At 34.2% G+C, this 18,800-nt stretch overlaps 1 protein-coding gene across 4 annotated transcripts in view; it reads right to left on the reverse strand.

Moving 5' to 3' along the window:
- Positions 1-18,800, reverse strand: part of Ca-alpha1T (Ca[2+]-channel protein alpha[[1]] subunit T) — a 340,709-nt gene that overhangs the window by 240,736 nt on the left and 81,173 nt on the right. For all 4 annotated transcript variants that reach the window (XM_068362312.1, XM_068362310.1, XM_068362308.1 and 1 more), the window contains 3 exons: positions 8,606-8,914; positions 6,219-6,360; positions 5,207-5,475 (listed from right to left, as the gene is read on the reverse strand). In XM_068362312.1, the coding sequence (XP_068218413.1) occupies positions 5,207-5,475; positions 6,219-6,360; positions 8,606-8,914 (720 nt within the window). The remainder of the gene's footprint in view (positions 1-5,206; positions 5,476-6,218; positions 6,361-8,605; positions 8,915-18,800) is intronic.

Consider the following 18,800-nt stretch of genomic DNA (forward strand, 5'->3'; position numbering starts at 1 on the left):
CACTGATTCATAGGGAGAAACATGGGTACACCAAGAAAAAGGCGTCAAAGTATCATTTGATATCTCTGATTATTTGTGTAGCCACCTTATCAATCCTATCAATATCTAATACAAAACCCAAAATAGAGGAAGAAAACAGACTGATTCAGAGGATTAGACACTGTCCCAACATAGAAGAACATAATTGTTTCCTATGCTTAATCACAGTCTTGAGTCCCATCTGAAATAGTCTTATTTGAACAAGTCAAAAACTATTAACTAACATTTTATATGTCGATGGAGTGCAAATGTTAGTCTCTGCAAAGGAATATTTCAAGAATATTCTCACTTTATTACTCACAACCAGCACTTCTCTAGTAAATCAATTCTCAAATATTCGGCATTGATTATTTATTCCAGGGAATAATTAAATCCAAATCAATATTTAAGTTTAGCCATTGAAATATTATACATCTCATAACATCATGGCATGATAGGAAGTTTTATTGCTAAAACAGAACTTAAATTAGCCGAGAATAATGCTAGTCAGAAGTTACCTTAAGTAAATTTTTTGGATGACTTTCAGAAATAATTTTTCTAACCATTAAAAAGAGATACCTGATTAAAGAAATCAGAAACTGGAAATAAATCATCTTAGTGAACATTCACAGAAAAATTAGAATAAAAAGAATCATCAAAACTTAACTCAAGTAACTTAATTGGATATCCTATCAATATAATTTTCCAAATATTTTAAGACTCTTTAGACAACAAAGTCATTCAGACGAAAATGTACTAGCCTTACGATAATGCATCTAGCGGCCGAAAAAAAACACAAAAGTTGAAATTCAAAATTGCACCAGGCTCACTGACAATCAAAACATGAAAAATGATCTTACTGAATTTATACTGAAAATAATGGTTATTAAATATTCACGCCATAATAAAGGTGTAAAGAGGCTGGACATGAGCACCTACTACCTCAGAACTCGGTGGTCTAAAAAGCAGAAAAGTTGCGGAATTAGTGAAGATAATATACTGTAAGAAGAACTACTGGGCAAAACTTGAGAAATTAGTCTAGTGGTCTCAATCTACACTGAATAAAACCTGAACTAAATGTAAACAACTCAGTAAAGTGATTACTAAATGTTAAATCTCTTTACATATGAAATCAAAGCAATCAACTAAAATCTGACATAAACTTCAAAAAGAAGAGAAAATGTGAGTGAAAAAACCTTCCTCCAAACGCATACAGGTAATCATAACACTAGGGCCACCAGCTGCATTATTATTATTATTATTATTATTATTATTATTATTATTATTATTATTATTAATAGCTAAGCTACAACCCTAGTTGGAAAAGCAAGATGCTATAAATCCAAGGGCTCCAACAGGGAAAAATAGCCCAGAGAGGAAAGGAAATAAGGAAATAAATAAACGATATAAGAAGTGATGAAAATTTAAAATAAAATATTCTAAAAACAGATATTTGATTTGTAAACTATAAAAGGACTTATGTAAGCCTGTTCAACATGAAAACATTTGCTGCGAGTCTGAACTTTTGAAGTTCTACTGATTCAACAACCCGATTACGAAGATCATTCCACAACTTGATCACAGCTGAATAAAACTTATAGAGTACTGTGTAGTATTGAGCGTGATGATAGAGAAGGCCTGACTATTAGAATTAACTGCATACCTAGTATTACGAACAGGATGGAACTGTCAAGGAAGATCTGAATGTAAAGGATGGTCAGAATTATACAAAAGCTTATGCAACATGCATAATGAACTAATAGAACGACAGTGCCAGAGATTAATATCTAGATCAGCAATAAGAAATTTAATAGACCGAAGTTCCTGTCCAACAAATAAAGAAGAGAATCAGCAGCTGAAGACCAGACAGGAGAACAATACTCGAAACAAGGTAAAATGAAAGAATTAAAACACTTCAGAATAGACTGATCACCAAAAAACTTGAAAGACTTTCTTAATAAGTAAATTTTTGTGCAATTGAAGAAAACACAGACCTAATGTGCTTCTCAAAAGTAGTTTGCTGTCAAAAATCACACCTAAAATTCTAAAAGAGTCATACAAAGTTAAAGAAACATTATTAATGGTGAGATCCGGATGTTGAGGAGCCACCGTCCTTGACCTACTTACAATCATACTTTAAGTTTTGTTAGGATTCAACTTCATACCCTATAATTGACACCATGCACTGATTTTATCTAGATCTCTATTAAGGGATTCAGCAACCCCAGATCTACATTCAGGATATGGAATTGATGCAATGAGAATAGCATCATTTGCATATGCAACAAGATTGTTTTCTAAGCCAAACCCCATGTCATGTGTATATAGTCTGAACAGTTATGGGCCAAGAACACTAACCTGAGGAACACCAGAAATCACATACTTATACTCACTATGGTGCCCATCAACAACAACTCTTTGCGATCTATTACTTAAAAATTCAATAATGATGCTAAGAAACGACCCACCCACTCCCAACTGTTTGAGTTTGAAAATAAGGGTTTCATGATTTTTACTGTCAAAGGCAGCACTAAAATAAAGGCCAATCATAAAACTTCCTGACCACAATCAGGGGATTTCTGTACAGCACTGGAGATTGTAAGAAGGGCATCACATGCTCCAAGTCCTTTACAAAAACCAAATTGCAAACAAGAGAACAGATGATTACCTTCAGCAAACCTATTAAGACGTTTTGCCAAAAGACGTTCAAAAACTTTAGATAATATGGAAGTTATGGAAATTGGGTGGTAATCAGTTGGACTTGAGCTACCATATACACATTTACATAGTGGAATAACATTATTAATTCTCCAACAAGAGCTAAAAGCTTATCTTCTTGCTAATTTGTGCAAAATAACAGATAACTTTGGAGCTAAGAAATCTGCAGTCTTTATAAAAAACAAAGGAAAAATACCCTTTGGATCTACACCTCCATAAGCATCAAGGTCCATCAACAGAGCTTTAATTTCACAAGATCGAAAAGCTAAACTAGTTAGTTTAGCCTCAGGAAAACAGGAATGAGGAAGTTTGAGTTCCTCATTACTCTGCTTGCTGTCAAACACATCTGCCAAAGTGAGTGACAGAGCCATCTGGTTCAATTAAAGGAGGAACTGTTGTATCTACACCGAAAAGTGCAGATTTATGGGTAGTCCACCACTTATGCTCCTGGCTTGTACTAGATAGGGTTTTTTTGTGCTTAAATTGTATTCTTTTTCAGTTAAAGCATAAACTCTCTGAGCAAAAGCTCTAAGCTGAGTATAGTTATTCCAGGTCAAATCTGATCTGTTACACTTCCAAAGATGATGGGCCTCCTGCTTCTCCAAATAAGTACGTCTACAATCATCAATGAACCATGGTTTGTCCTTCACTCGATACCTTAGTACACGAGAAGGGATACGCCTATCAATTATGGTGACTAGATTCTCATTCAAAGGGACTACAGGATCAACACTACTATACAATTGTGACCAATTCAAGCTCAAAAGATCATGTAAAATCCCATTCCAGTCTGCATGAGATTTCATATAAATCTTACATGAGTAATATACATCAGGGACAAGCTAATCAGTCTTCACTATCAATAAAATCAAGGCATGATCAAATGTCCCAACTGGAGAACCAACCTTACTTGTTATAATGCCAGGGGAGTCAGTGCATACGAGGTCTAAGCAGTTACCAGACCTGTGAGTAGCTTTACTTATGATTTGCTCACAGCCTGATTCAGAGGCAAAGTCTAAAGCTCTTAAGCCATGGCAATTGGTAAGAGAAACAGAATTTAGCCACTCCCTATGGTGAGCATTGAAATCACCAACAAAGAAAAAAATGAGGCCTTTCTATCATTTTCTTGTATCTTGGCCATAATGGTAAGAAGACAATCAAAGAGAGAATCATCCATGTCTGGATTCCAGTAGATCAAACACAAATAGAAGTTGTTATGCCTGCCACAAACTTTTATTACCTGAATCCCATGACATCCACATTCAAAGCAGGACTTATGAAAAGCAGGGTACTCAGTCCTAATATACACCGCCATTCCCCTGGTCCTAGGGATGGCATCGTGTTTCAACATTATTGGCTTCTTAAAACCAGTTATAAGGAGCTCAGATGAGTACCTCATATTAGAAACCAGAGTTTCTGAGCACAAAAGAATATCATATTGTCTGGACACAACTGTAAGGACATGAATATTTGCAGGTAGACCACGAATATTGCAATGCAGTAGACAACATTGACAAAATCTAGGATGAACTGGTCCCGGATTTAGCTCAATGTCTCCGGAGAGCATAAGAATTAATGGTGATAAAAAAGACATCATACTTAATTGATCAAACCCATAGACTATAGAAAAAAAAGTCGGAAAAACTGGTTAACATGGAGGAACCGATACATCATGCAAGGCTAAATACCTTCCAGGATAGCCACTTCAGCTGAAGGGAGGACAGCAAGGATGGTTTTGAAAAGTAAAAGAATCAGATAAGGAAAAGACAATCTCTTGATAAACCACCAGGCATCCATGGCCTTTCTATTAGGCCTGCCCAACACACCCTTTCAATAAAATAAGAGGAAGAAAAAAACACAAGATTAAATAGTGTGCCCAAACGTACCCTCAAGCAAGAGAACTCTAACCCAAGACAGTGGAAGACCATGGTACAGAAGCTATTGCACTACCCAAGACTAGAGAACAATGGCTTGATTTTGGAGTGTCCTTCTCCTAAAAGAATTGCTTACCACACCTAAAGATTCTCTTCTACACTTACCAAGAGGAAAGTAGCCATTGTACAATTACAGTACAGTAATTACTTTACCTATGGCCAAAAAAAAAATTTAATCACATTGCAATCTATAAACTCATAAAAAATACAGTACTGAAACTCGATTTAAATCGAGGGCCGAAATAAAGAAGTCTTATTTAGATACCAGTCGACGAGAAACTGAAAAGTAGTACGGAATATAATTTGCATCATTGACTTCTTATTAGCCATTAACTGTCAGATGGCAAGGTGGTTTTCTGAGGGGGAGGAACTTTACAAGGATAGAGAATGGATAATATTAATTTTGGTGTAGACATAGATACAACTTCAAGTAATACTAATATGAACATAAGGTGAGTATAAAGATAATATATTAGGATAAAACAGAATGAATAAATAAAAAAACAAATATTAAAAACTTAAATATACAGTCTTACCTGTGGACGGTCGCATTGTTCAGCAGTGCAATAGAGGGCCATTGCAGGTGTGAGCCTGTTGTTCAGTTCCCCACGTCCACTAGACTCCAAAGTGGCGTGGGGCGATCCTTGAGGTGTGGCAGCAGTGTGAGTGATAATGGGGGGATAGCCCAAATGGGAGTGTGGGGTTGCCATGATGGGTGTGAATCCGGCTGGCGTAGGTGGAATTGCCGACTCTGGTACTCGCATCTCACGCCCTTGAATTTGAGGCATTTGCAAAAGTTTGCTCTCTGCAATAATGAGAAAAATGTATAGAGGAAATACATGAGCAATAGAAATTTACTTTGTATAAATAGCAAAATTGCATTTGAAAGAAACTTGGTTATGTTGATAAAAAAAGCCTCTTGTATAAAGAAGAAATACCCTGTATAAAAAATGAAGAACTAATTTTTTGTTTACATTTAAAATTTGAATTTCTTCTCTTAAGTTAGACTTGGAAGACATTATCCTTTAAAAAGAGACATACTGTATAATCATAATATTGTACTGTACAATATATCTGATGTTATCTCAATCCTTGTTTCGTATCTAATATAGACCATTTTAGAAGCTTTACTATTCAAGTACAGTATTTCTGACATTTTCTTAGTGTGATGACATTAGTTTTATAGTATAGTTTTCCACATCTCCAGTGCCTTTGTTACATGTTAATGATTAGTAAATGGATGGTTGACTCTTTATCAGCCCCTGGCAAGTTAGTATCTTATGGTCAATTTTCCATTTTTTTTAAAGAATTTTGTACAGAATATTCCAAGGAAAAGTAATCTACTGGTTTTGTCACAAAACAATGTTTTACAATTAAAAAAGATAATTAATAAAATCAGAAGCTAAGACTTTAAGGTTATGATTACAAAATGTTAACTTCTTCAACAAGCCTGCTAACTCAATTACGGTTTATCTAGGAAATAAATATCAAAAGTAAGAAATAAAAGGATAATATTCAACAGTTAAACACAAAAAATATAGCAAGTACCTTTTTCAATGTTGCACTTAGGGTCAGCATAGAGGAGTTTTTGTCTCAGCTGATTCTCTTTAATTCTCTCCTCGTTCCCCTTCAGCAAACGCTTTTCATCCTCAGGAGCTTCTAGGGTTGAGGCCGACCTCTTCTTCTCATCCTAGTGTTGACCAGAGACACTTTAGTGGCTGCTTAACTTCTCACTCAAGTGCCTGTTAGTGCCTCTTTTTTCACTTCATGGGGCTCATCACTGACTTGTGATTAAGTAAGGACTCAAACATGCTCCAGAAAATTAAACCAGCAGGTGTACTGAGTACCGTATATGGGGCAAATAAAACTCGGTGAAGGGTCACATGGGGTTAAAAATGGACCCAAACGCATGGAAATGATACATTTTAAAATTTCTGGACATTCCTGGAGCCTGTCTGACCTTCCTCCCCTTTTAGCCAAAGTGAGTTAAGCTCATGACTAAAGCTACTGGATTCCATGTGCTACGGTTTTAAATGCACACAGTCTCCTCTATTTGAAAATATGGCATGGGTAAAAAATTTACACTACTTGATGTACAAAAATACAGTATCAGGAATATATTATATGATGAATAGTTAAACTACGACCATTACTTATAATGCATACACTTGTCTATGAGGGTTAGAATTTATATACTTGTATGACATTTGAAAATGGAGAAAATAAAATAAAAATCTGAGCATCCTACTAAGACAAAATATTTTCAGAATTTAAAAATTATCCATAAGGTTACTAAAAGAGGCACAAAGTAATAAATTCTTACTAACTGGAAATGAGTCCATTTAAACCTAAGAGAACAAATGGCAAGAAATAAAGAAATGAGAGAAGTAAAACATGACAGAAGCAACAAACGCACTTTTAGGACCATATAAACAGATGGGCCACCCATACACATGCAAGTTAAGCATTGGAATAACGATAAAACTACCAAAATAACTTGAGTCATGTGAAGTTTAATTTGTCCTTCTAACACTTCACAATAAGAATAAAGCTCCACCATTGAAAATTAAGTCACAATAAATGGCGACTCTCATCTTATTCCATGTCTGCCCGAAATGCAACATAATTGGTCTTTTTTTATCATTCCAATAGGGCATGCAATCGTTATTACAACACTTCATGAAACTGACATGCTGTCATTTCAAATGCAGTGCAATTTGTACAAACTGTGCAGACAGGTAAGTTACAAGTGTTGTACAGGTGTACAAAAGAAATCCAAGAGGGATGGGATAGGTTGGATAAGGCACACATATCAGGAAAGAGGATACAAGAGGTGGAGATTCATTATCATTATCCTTAAAACTGTATTCAAATAAGAATCCATTTTGGGACAATAAATACAGGTCAGTATAGATTCAAATGGGTCACATAATAAAACATAATTGTGTGGAATAATATCTCGGTGCATCTACTATCAGATGTCTCGGGAGCAATACCCACAGGTGAGGTACTGTAACACGAAGAGACATACATAGTACAGACTGGACATTCATAAGATATACAGTGTTTCAAGAGGTAGGGCCAAAAAAGGTGGTACTGACGAGATGTGATAAGTTAACATTCCTGGATGGGTTGGGAAATAATCACAACAATTATTAGAGTAACTTCTTTGAAAAACATAATCCACCAGCCTCATTGTTGTGTTGGAAACTGGTGGGGTTATCAGGCTGAACTGCCTTCGGTAACACAAAGTGTCACGTGCCATTCCCAGCTGGTTAGGTTCTCCCATCTCTCTCTTACTAAAATACACACAGGAGGACATGATCATCCATATTCTAATATCCATCACAAAACAGGGGCAAATGGTTATGCAAAAACAAGAACGTCTCATCATCACAACTAATAACCACTCCTTCATGTGCATATCATCTGCTTGCTATTCATGTGTGGACAAAGACTCAGATCTTTCAACTAATTGAGAGAGATTCTAGGTTTTCTAAAGAGCAGGTGGCATCCTCGATTGACATCGTGCTTCTGCTACCACAAAGACCAAATTCAGAGAACTACTGTACTGTACTTTTGGAAAAACTGTCATACAATTGTCGTGCACTGCCAGAGCTAACAGTTTTTATAATACGTAAAAAATAACAAGTCAAGAACACCAGAGAATGGTCCATCTATCGTATTGAAGGAAAAAATATAAGTATGAAAGACGTGCGATCAGTTTCTGCCCAGTTCCAAAAACTACAAAAAATGTACCACTCCAGTAACCAATCACAGAAATACAGTAAAATTTGAAGGACTACAAAAACAGAGTATGACACTATTCTAGTCACAAGAAGTTAACTTTTTATGGGACATTGTTAAAGTGAATCACAATATGTGGTGTGGACACACTCAAGAAGGGCAGAGTTAGAACAGCAACGTGATGATACCTCTGTGATCTCAGTGCCCTCTACTACAGGCATCCCAGGGCTCAGTAGCACCACGGGTGTCCCGGGGCTTAGGACCTCTGGGGATGATTCCTTGCACAGGTCAAAAGTGCCTCTGGATTGACTCGAGGTACATTTGGGGAGTTCTGAAACTTCCCTACTCGAAGCTTCTTCCTTGTCTTCCAAACGGATGTCTCCTGGATTTTCCGCATCAGACGGGTTATCATTAGCACCGATTACCCCGCTCTCCTCCTCTTCTTTGCGCTTTTGTTTCTCAAGCTCTTTTTGCTCTTTTTCTAAGCGCTCGTTCCGCTAAAAGAGCGAATCACAGTATTAATAATGAATTGTGACAGAGCTCAAGTGGGGGCTCTCCTCATGAGGTATTGGTTTTTTTTTAAAGCTTGCCTGTGCTGCTCCATTAACTAAAACGGGCAGTCATATGCAACCCCCCTCCCAATGATAGAAAATTAGCAGGATTATATGGATTATAGTGCCAAAGCTTTTTGAAAAGGTGCAATTAAAAGAAATGAAATAAAAATTGGCCTAGAGACAGTAAGCTAAGCAGAGGGGACTGGAGAACTAAAAATTTTATGAAATAAATAAGTTGACAATTATGAGAGAATATTCTCTCTTTCAAAAAGAATTTTCATAGAGTTAGCACCCATGTGTAAAACATAAATAAAACAAATTAAAAATCAAATGAAAAGCACACTGGGGCATATTTATCACAATTTCATGATAAAAACATAAGTTTAAATAATAAAATACCTGTACCATTGTAACGAATGCACCTATTTACAGTTGAAAAACATAATACTCATTGTACAATTTAGGTAAATAATGTTACCTTTCTCAAAACACATGATAGGGATACTTTCATGAAATAGCTCTTTCTTAAATGGTGATTCACAGTTTAATTCAGTCATGGATAATACCTACTGAAATTATTAAGTGAGTTCAACAATCAAGTTTCTGAGGATGTTGGAAATTTCTCGTAAAAACTAATGATTTGAAAAAAAAAATTAAAACTAAAATTGCTAATAGTATAAACCACTTTTGGTTTTACGAGAAACATAGTTCTACTTTCTAGGAACGTCATGCAGTTTTTGTCATGTACAAAAATAAATACTTCAAAATAACCTTTTCACATTTTCCAAAGTACTGTATTGATTGGATAGATCATAACGATACAAATAATGCTCATCGTTATGGTTTGAATGATTACTTTCCTTTCCATTAGGATAGCATAATTCAAATTATTTCTATGAATCTCCCCTGATGTTCATATTGCATCTCTTTTGAAACGTTAAATGTTGTCTACCCTAAAACTAAAATATTTCCAGTTTTCTTTCCTTACATAGCCCTGCCCCTCTAGTGGAGTACTAAAATGATATAGCAAGGCATAGCAATACTCGAGTGTGGGTACACTGTATCTATCTTTCAGTCTTATTGCTGTCGTTGTTGATGCATTTAATTTGTCTTTCAGTTTCTTCGTTGCCATTGTTAATGTATCAAGTTTGTCTTTATTTTCTTGTCACCATTGTTGAGCGTAGTCCTTCTATGCATGCTCCAAATTATGAATTTGTAATATAGGGAGCTATTGCGAAACTCAATATCAATTATGACAGATTGTTAAAGTATATCTTCTAGCTGGCTTTGCTGTGCATTCCTGTGTGGTTTGTTCAAGGGATTGATTGTCAGGAGATAATGATCCTCATTCTCATTATGTCAAATACTGGGGACAAAAGTATGATCTAAATAACTGTTGTGAGGAATGTAGTACCTAACAGTTCCTCTTATGAAGGAATATGTTCAGTTAGTGACTAACCTCTTAGAAGATTCTGGTCATAAGAGAAAATTGACTTTTAGTTCATGACTAACTCAATAAAAGACTATCCTAATTGATTACAGTGGGGATGAAGGTGCTAATCCCACTCCAGCTATTACCAAGCTTGCAAGAGTTAATAGTACTGAACTTCATGAGAAATTTGCTGAATCTGCTATGTTTGTACAAGTAAGCTTTCAGGCAAAGGCCTACACTGCTCACTTCAAATTTCTAGGCTATCTCCTCAAGTTGTACCCAGTGGATCTGGGGTACCAGCAGTAAGAGCTCTATTGGTATACAGCACATTATAAAGTTGATAACCTCTCCTCAAACTGGCTCTCTCAAATTACTTCAGGTTCTTCTTATGTGAAACCCTGACATTTCCTTGATCCAGTTAGCTCTACAGTATACGAATACTGGATTCTAAGATAGAAAATTGGATTGGAAGCCTGGATATTAATATCCCTCTGACGGCAGAAGTAAGGGATTATGAGCAACCATTTTATACCTTTATTAACAATGGGGCATATTGCAATTTTTCTGGGGACTGGAAAGCACAGATTTTAAATAATTCTTTAAAAACAACAGTGGAGCAAAGAAACAGTTGCATCATGTTTTGACTGGCATCTTGAATTTTCCTGAGTGGCATTAATGTAGTAGGTGCTAGTACCTCAACTGACAAAAGTCCCTTGCCAGCACAGGCACAAAAATCAACATTAACAGTAAACAAAAGGGAAAGCCTTTAGTTTCCAATAAGCAAGATTCACCTGAGCAAAATCCTGAAAGTAAGGATAATACAGAGGAAGAGATCGACTCAGATGAGGTATCTCCATTTCAGTCTTGAAGAATACTTTTTGGTGAAATGTTTTTGAAATAAGTTAACTTGGGTAAATTCTAATAATATTTATTCAATTATGTTTCCTAATGCGGTTACTGTACTTGTAAGACTTGTATGACGACTTATATTCCAAAGTTTTCTAATCTTTCCATAGGTATAACGAATAAATCGTTGTCACAGGTGGAAAGAAATCCTATTTCTTCTTCCAGTCTGTTGTTAATACCTTATCTTGAAGCAAAAGCATTCATTAGTTAAAAAAATCAATTGTCTAACATTATTATTGCCAATAATGAAGCCAATTCCCTAAAATCTACTATCAATGTGAACAAAAGGAAGTCCATGAATAAAAGTTTTTCAACCTGGTTGACTAAAATAATGTTTATTAGTAATAAAATAGGGAGAACAGTGTAGTTGAAGTTTTATATTTTGCAGATTCTATAGTAGGAGTTATTTCACCTCTTATGGAAGAAAAGTTTGCATGTCACCCTGATCTTCATCTTATATTATATTACTTAACCTGTTTAGATAAAAGGATTTTGGAAGGGTCTCTGGAGGCTTCGGCAGTGTTTGTGAATTCTTTTGCTAAACATATGGAACAATAGGGATCCTCTATGGTAGGGACTGTATGCGATGCACAGAAACACTCTCTATCTACTTCTCCTGTATTGGGTCCCATATTAGATCAAAATATGATTGATAATGTGGTAGCTCAGATGGCCTCCAGAATGCTAAGTGACGCTCTAAGATGTACCTTCCTAATCTCCCTAATGTTCTGTGGTTACAACTTCTTGAGATTTTTCTACTGTACATCTCAGTGAGTTTCAAAATAGTGATAGACCTTCAGGACTTTTCTCTATTAGAAGGCCCAGCCAAAATGCCAACTGAACTCAATGATCTTATAGAAGAACATAAGGATAGTTTCCAAGAGGTCCTGGTAGAGGAAGTTTTTCTCACTTGTATCAGGTTTTGGATAACTTTCACCCTACTCTGTTGGATATATCTATGGTAAAAAAAAGGGTAATGAATACTTCGGTCCTCCAATCCTCCCATGTCCAAGAAACTCTTTCCCCTTAAGTCATCTAGTCAATTTATCCAAAGATCATTCTTTTGAAATTATAGACTGCAAATCTTCTAAAGAAGAAATAGTAGAGGAAGTCTTGGATCCTTCCCATTATTTTACAGTTTTCTTAATAATTTTTCAATGAAAACATCTTCAACAGCCCTGAGAACTGTAAGGAAAGGAGATTGGATTTTTATGGTGGACTTATATAAATGCTTATTTTAACATTCCTATCCATCCAAAATCAATGAAATTAAGAACTATGGCCTCTCTAGAAAAGTTTGTTTTGATGAGCAGTTTGAAAATGACTGATTTCCAGTTTCATCAGTCAGCATTGGGAAAAGGACATCAGTTCTAATCATGGCTTGTTATTCCATACCAACTACAGATATTGGAACGTTCTTAGTCAACATTAATAAATATAACTCAACTTTCCGATGACTAGTGATGTAAGTATGTTATTGAACTTATCTTAACTTTGCGACAGAAAGATAAAGGAGATACGGCATACTTCCTAGCAAATATTGCCATACACTGCCATTTAATCTCAACACTGAACTACAGGGGCTGCGCTATAACATGGAAAGAAAACCGGAAATTCATTAGTTTTAGGGTAGATATTGACATTTAACCAGCTTCAAGAGAGAAGCAATGTGAACATCAGGTGAACAAAGAAATAATTATTTCTACCAAAATTCCATTTAACGCTTTTAAACTTTATGTTTATTCATATAATCACAGTATATAATGAAGACAATGATGTCATTATATGGACCGTTGATTCACAACCTGGTAGAATGATTTTTAATTGTTTTTAAATCGCAATTAAACACCGAGTAGAAAATTACATGATAAACCCAAGATGTTGCATCTAAAATACAGAGAACAATAGATGATTTGCATAGGGTTTAAAAGTCTAGATCTACGTAATGAAAAATTTGTGACTTATGAACGCATTTATAAGAAAACTGAAGAAATCTGGTGGGTTAGTAGGATAAAAATGGATGATATATTTCCAGGATGCAGGAATAAAAAAGAAGTGGTTCTTACGAGATAAAAGGCTGAAAGTTAATATATCAATCTAAATATATGTTATAAAATATATTTAGACAGTAATATTGTCAAAGAGAAAGATAAGATGGCAGGCAGATAAATAAATGATAATATATATATATATATATATATATATATATATATATATATATATATATATATATATATATATCAATGCGATACAAATTTAACATCTATCTCCTGCCTGTCTGTGTGTGTGTGAGAGAGAGAGAGAGAGAGAGAGAGAGAGAGAGAGAGAGAGAGAGAGAGAGAGAGAGAGACTGTCTGCAGAGGAATTAGGTCATATGGTGATGTATTGATAACACTGATGTCACATGACCTCGTTTCAGTTAAACATTGGCTCTTCTAAAGCAAATCATTACCAAGCAGCCATTTAATTACTGGTAAATAGAAAATGTTTGCACTCAGCCTTAATGGATGACAATGGAAAGATAAAGATTGTTCAAACTCTCAACCTGAACAGAAAAAATAACTTTATACAAGTATAAACTAATTAAAAATTTGTCTTGATCTTTTTAAAAAGTAAATATACCATTCATAAATATCTTGGTTTCTAACTCAAATATAAAAAAAAATCAAGTGTTAAACCATAATTAAAAGTGCTTTACTAAGAGACCACATGCCAATCTTAAATTTAGAAATAATATGGAGTAAGATGATTCAAAGCTAACCATATTACATTGTTAATTAAAAAGTAATATATATCTTTAATTAATGATTGGAAAATTTAGTCAAGGCAATAAACTAAGTAAAATGAAATGAGAGTTTGAAATTTTCTTTCAAGAAGAAGAATGTACATCACTATAAGATAAGATTTCCTAGGACGGGGCTGTATACATCTCCCGTTCGAAATTTAAAAGTCAATACGAAGCTGAAGCTTGCGTGAGAATATTATGTGAATGCTTTCAGTTAACGCCATCTTCTGCTCCTTCAAATAACCACAAAAGAGTTAGGGACAAGGGGATGTAGTATGAAATATGTCTTACTTACTAAGTATGACTAGGTAATATCTCTAAGTAATGATAAATAATAATACAAATCTGGAGGGTTAAATAAAAAGTATGGTATAAAATTTTTGGTGCAAAGGAGCAGCAGATACCCAGTAGCTAAGCTGCAAGATTTATACCAGTCAGAGAGGGAAAAGAAGAAAATAAGAAAAAATAAAGAAAACTGAGGCCTCAAGACGATAAAGTAGAGTGAAATGCGGAAACATGTAATCTGTACCTTTCCTGCCTTTGGAAAGATTGCAAAAAGAAGATGCAAAAACCAAAGCTGATGAAGGTGCCTCAAAAACAGTTTCTTGATTCAAAGAGCAGAGTATCATAACAGATCAATGTTTGATGATGTGTCCATTCACAGTGACAGAGAGATAGAGAGAGCAGATGGTGGTGGCGGTCCTGTGCATTTTTGCCGGCTAGCTTCAGTCTCCTCCAAGGGCCAGCCGGGTGATTTATGGAAGGAAGGCAGCAGCCCGCAGCGGCAGGGCAACACCGCTCCCAGACAATGCACAACAGGGCATGAGGGCATTATGCACAGGGCCACTCAGTGCTGGCACCTGCCAATGCCCACAAGCTACCAACTTACACTACCTCAAAGTAGAATTCTGTTATCTTGCATGGCAGCAGGCGACTCTCTCTGCCCGTGATCTGACAAGAACCGTTGTGCCCTGTTAGAAGGGGCATTGTGACTACAGTAACTTGCGCCACCAGCTTTTAATTCTTTCTTTGCCCAAACCCTTTACAGTGTTTACAGGTCAATTTGCAAATGCAACAGGTTCACAACTCCTGAATCTTTCTGTATACACCAGAAACTTCCACTGGTGACATGTCTCAAGTCTGTTTTTCTTCATGGTATTTTAGATTAAGGCCTTATGGCCCAATCACAATCTTCTTCTAGCTGGCTTTAGCCCCACATATTGACAAAATTTGCTTAATCTAATGGAGGTAATACAGTTCATACTAATTGAATCTGACAATACTGTAGTGAGCTATTTACAAAATCTTTTGCAGCAAAGTGCAATAGATTTCATCAGTTAATAAAGAAAATATTACATTACATTAAGCAACATGGTACTTATACTATAAAGTATCCCTAATTGTTAGTAATGATAAGATTTCATTTATTGTTAAATAGGGCTTCCCATAGGATAAAAGAAGTATAGACTCTTCTACAGCTGTTTCAAGATAATATTCACAACAGACATACTATACAAAGATTAGTACTTCTACAAATAATTCAATTCTAACTGAATGCAATTTAAGATTCCTATATCAACCAACAAGAACAATATTAATTCCTAAATCACATAAATAATTAAAATGTACTTCCTGAGCACTAAAAAGGTTTACAAGTACTGTACTGCCATTTGCTAAAGTGGTGGGCATCACTAAGAGCTATGTTGGAACAATGAATTTCACTTAGTGAAATAAACAACTAATGATTAACCCATAGCAATCTTAACACCTCATTAAGAAAAACATAATATCAAAGGGAGGAAACTTGGTCTTCTATGATATTTGATAATAAAAGATATAATATAACTACCTATCTTATTTATTTCTCTTTCACTCTTTTTCTTTCTTAGTGTGATTTTTTTGTGGGAAATATGGGTTAGTTAAGGTCTAGGGTTTTCCATCTAACTAACCCTCGTGATAAGAAAATAAGCAAAACTCACGTGAAGTGTGAAGTTTAGGATATGAAGAAAGCTTGAATATGTGTGATTGTCATTACTAAAAGTTCATAGCAGTTCCTTCGGCCACCACCTAAGCACAGCTTTCTGCCTTTTACTATTCATTTCTTCCCTTTATCTTATCACTATCTATCTTTTCTGATTCTAAAGAGCTTTGTGTTGCAGTATTCACGCACTATTAAAAAAAAATACTTTGGGCCCTGACTATCAGAGTCTATCATCATAGCACACTGAGCTGTCTAAACTTGTTTTAATTAATACAGAAGGTACAGTAATAATAATTCTATGTTCGTAAACTGAAATATTTTTTAGAGCTGAAAACTCAAGTCCATTTTTCAAAGGGAAAAAGAAAACCCAGTACAATTGTGAGAGATGATATAGCATAGTTCTATTACGTATTCACGATTAAACTAAAATTTAATTTAGCATATATAGATTTCTTGTTAGGCATTATAGGATTCTTTTTATTTAGAGGCCAAGAATATATAAACTGGTATGAACATTATGCATTATAAAAGATTTTTCGATTTAATGTCAAGCAGATATATGCAAGTGATTTATTTGATTCCCTTTACCTGATAAAAATGTTCAATTCTTTTTAAATTAAGTCAAGAAACATCTTGTCATCAAGGGACAAACATATTAGTAAAAGAATAATAATAATGATAACAATAATAATAGTAATAAAACATGACAAAATATTATGTCATCTGAATAATAGATATAAAAAATTGTTACTTTGCACTTTTTAATACTCCACCTGAAACTGAAAATGAAGCCACATTATCAGTGTAAAAATGAAATGATGAAACGATGGAAGAAGCAAGACATTCTTGGTAAATACACAAACAGCAATTGGAAAGAACAATGAGTTTCTTAAACATGGCCAACATCTGTATTCTCAGTTGCTATAAATAAAAGTCCCATAAATTATCATAAGAAAAATTCAATATTTTTAGCACATGAAATATAAAATGGATAATTATATTAATAAAAAATGTAAAAACATTAAATTTGAATTTGTCACTTTGGTCACTTACAAAAGTTGCACAATAATGGTAATAAAATGCAAATAAATAAAAAAAACTATGTGTCAAGATACTATTACATTATTCATCAAAATTCTGCGGATGAGGTCAATAAAGCTATAAGAATTTTCCGACTATCTTTTATATCATAATTATAATGACTTGAAACCGTTATAAAATATCTTAGGTGTCTTGTACAAATGACACTGAAAAGAGTTAAGAGTATCTATTCAAAAATATAATTATCAATTATACCACAATTATAAAAAATAAATTGCGCAAATGAGGCAAAAAACATTAACTTGATATTTAGGCTTCCCAATAACTAGTATTATAACTTTAAAATGATACTGAATCAGGAACGAGAATCACTCATTACCTTGGCCATGTTAAAGAAAAACAGATGGTAGACCGTGTAAAGACATAGAAATACACCATTTATTGATACAACACATATATTCAGACTCATGCCACACATCACGGCAATACTGAAATTACACCGACATACATAGAAAAAGATAGTTAAGCCATGTCCAATGTGGCTAAGATCCATTTTAGGAAATATCAAATGTGGCTTACATTTCAGATTAACTGCCCAATAAAAATTTGGTAACATTATATACCATTTCATGTGTCTAATACCAAATGCAATTTCATGCTGGTGTTACTGTGACTCAGAATGTATAAACACGTGTTATATTTCTGTGACTGAGTATAGTACGACTTCATGTTCTGATGAATTGAATGATGCATTAGTGTGTTAGAATTTTATCTAAAAAAAAAAAATTGCTAAATATATAAAATATAAAACAGGTATATCTGAACATAATCAATGGTCATTATATTTCAATTAAAATACTATAATGGAATTTTGTTAAAATTATGACATAGTTTCCTTGTAAAATTTCAAAACTTAAGGAAAATGTGTCAACACCTAGTTATCATACTAATCTGCCACTTTGGGGCTCACAGTAACTTTCAATATTATCCCTCAAATTCATGAAATAATACACTATATTAGAATCCTAATCATTAAGGAATATAGCCTTTTAGGAAAACATGTATACATACGCACACACATACACAAACATATGCTATATATATGTATGTATATATATATATATATATATATATATATATATATATATGTATATATATATATATATATGTATATATATATATATATATATATATATATATATATATAAATATATATATATATATGTATATATATATATATATATATATATATATATATATATATATATATATATATCAGCAGCATCCAAACATTGATGACAGCTTCTCCTCGGACAGATTGTCCTGTATATATATATATATATATATATATATATATATATATATATATATATATATATATATATATATATAGAATGGATTACTCATAGATATGTACAAGCATACAGCATACATACATACAAACAAATAAGCAAATACGCTGCAGATACACAACACACATTTCCAAATATGAAGAAAGAAACTATATGAACAAAAGATTTTGATGGAGTCTTAGGAATGAAGAAGACGCCTTCATTGATCAAGATATCTTACTAAAACAGACTACTGTGCTCCATATTTCACACTGCTACACATATAGGGGACCAGCACATAAAATGTTCAGGGACCAAAAGCAATGCATCAAGGCATTATCAACCAGGCACAT

The sequence above is a fragment of the Palaemon carinicauda genome, chromosome 38, assembly GCF_036898095.1.
Source record: "Palaemon carinicauda isolate YSFRI2023 chromosome 38, ASM3689809v2, whole genome shotgun sequence".
NCBI classification, from domain to species: domain Eukaryota; kingdom Metazoa; phylum Arthropoda; class Malacostraca; order Decapoda; family Palaemonidae; genus Palaemon; species Palaemon carinicauda.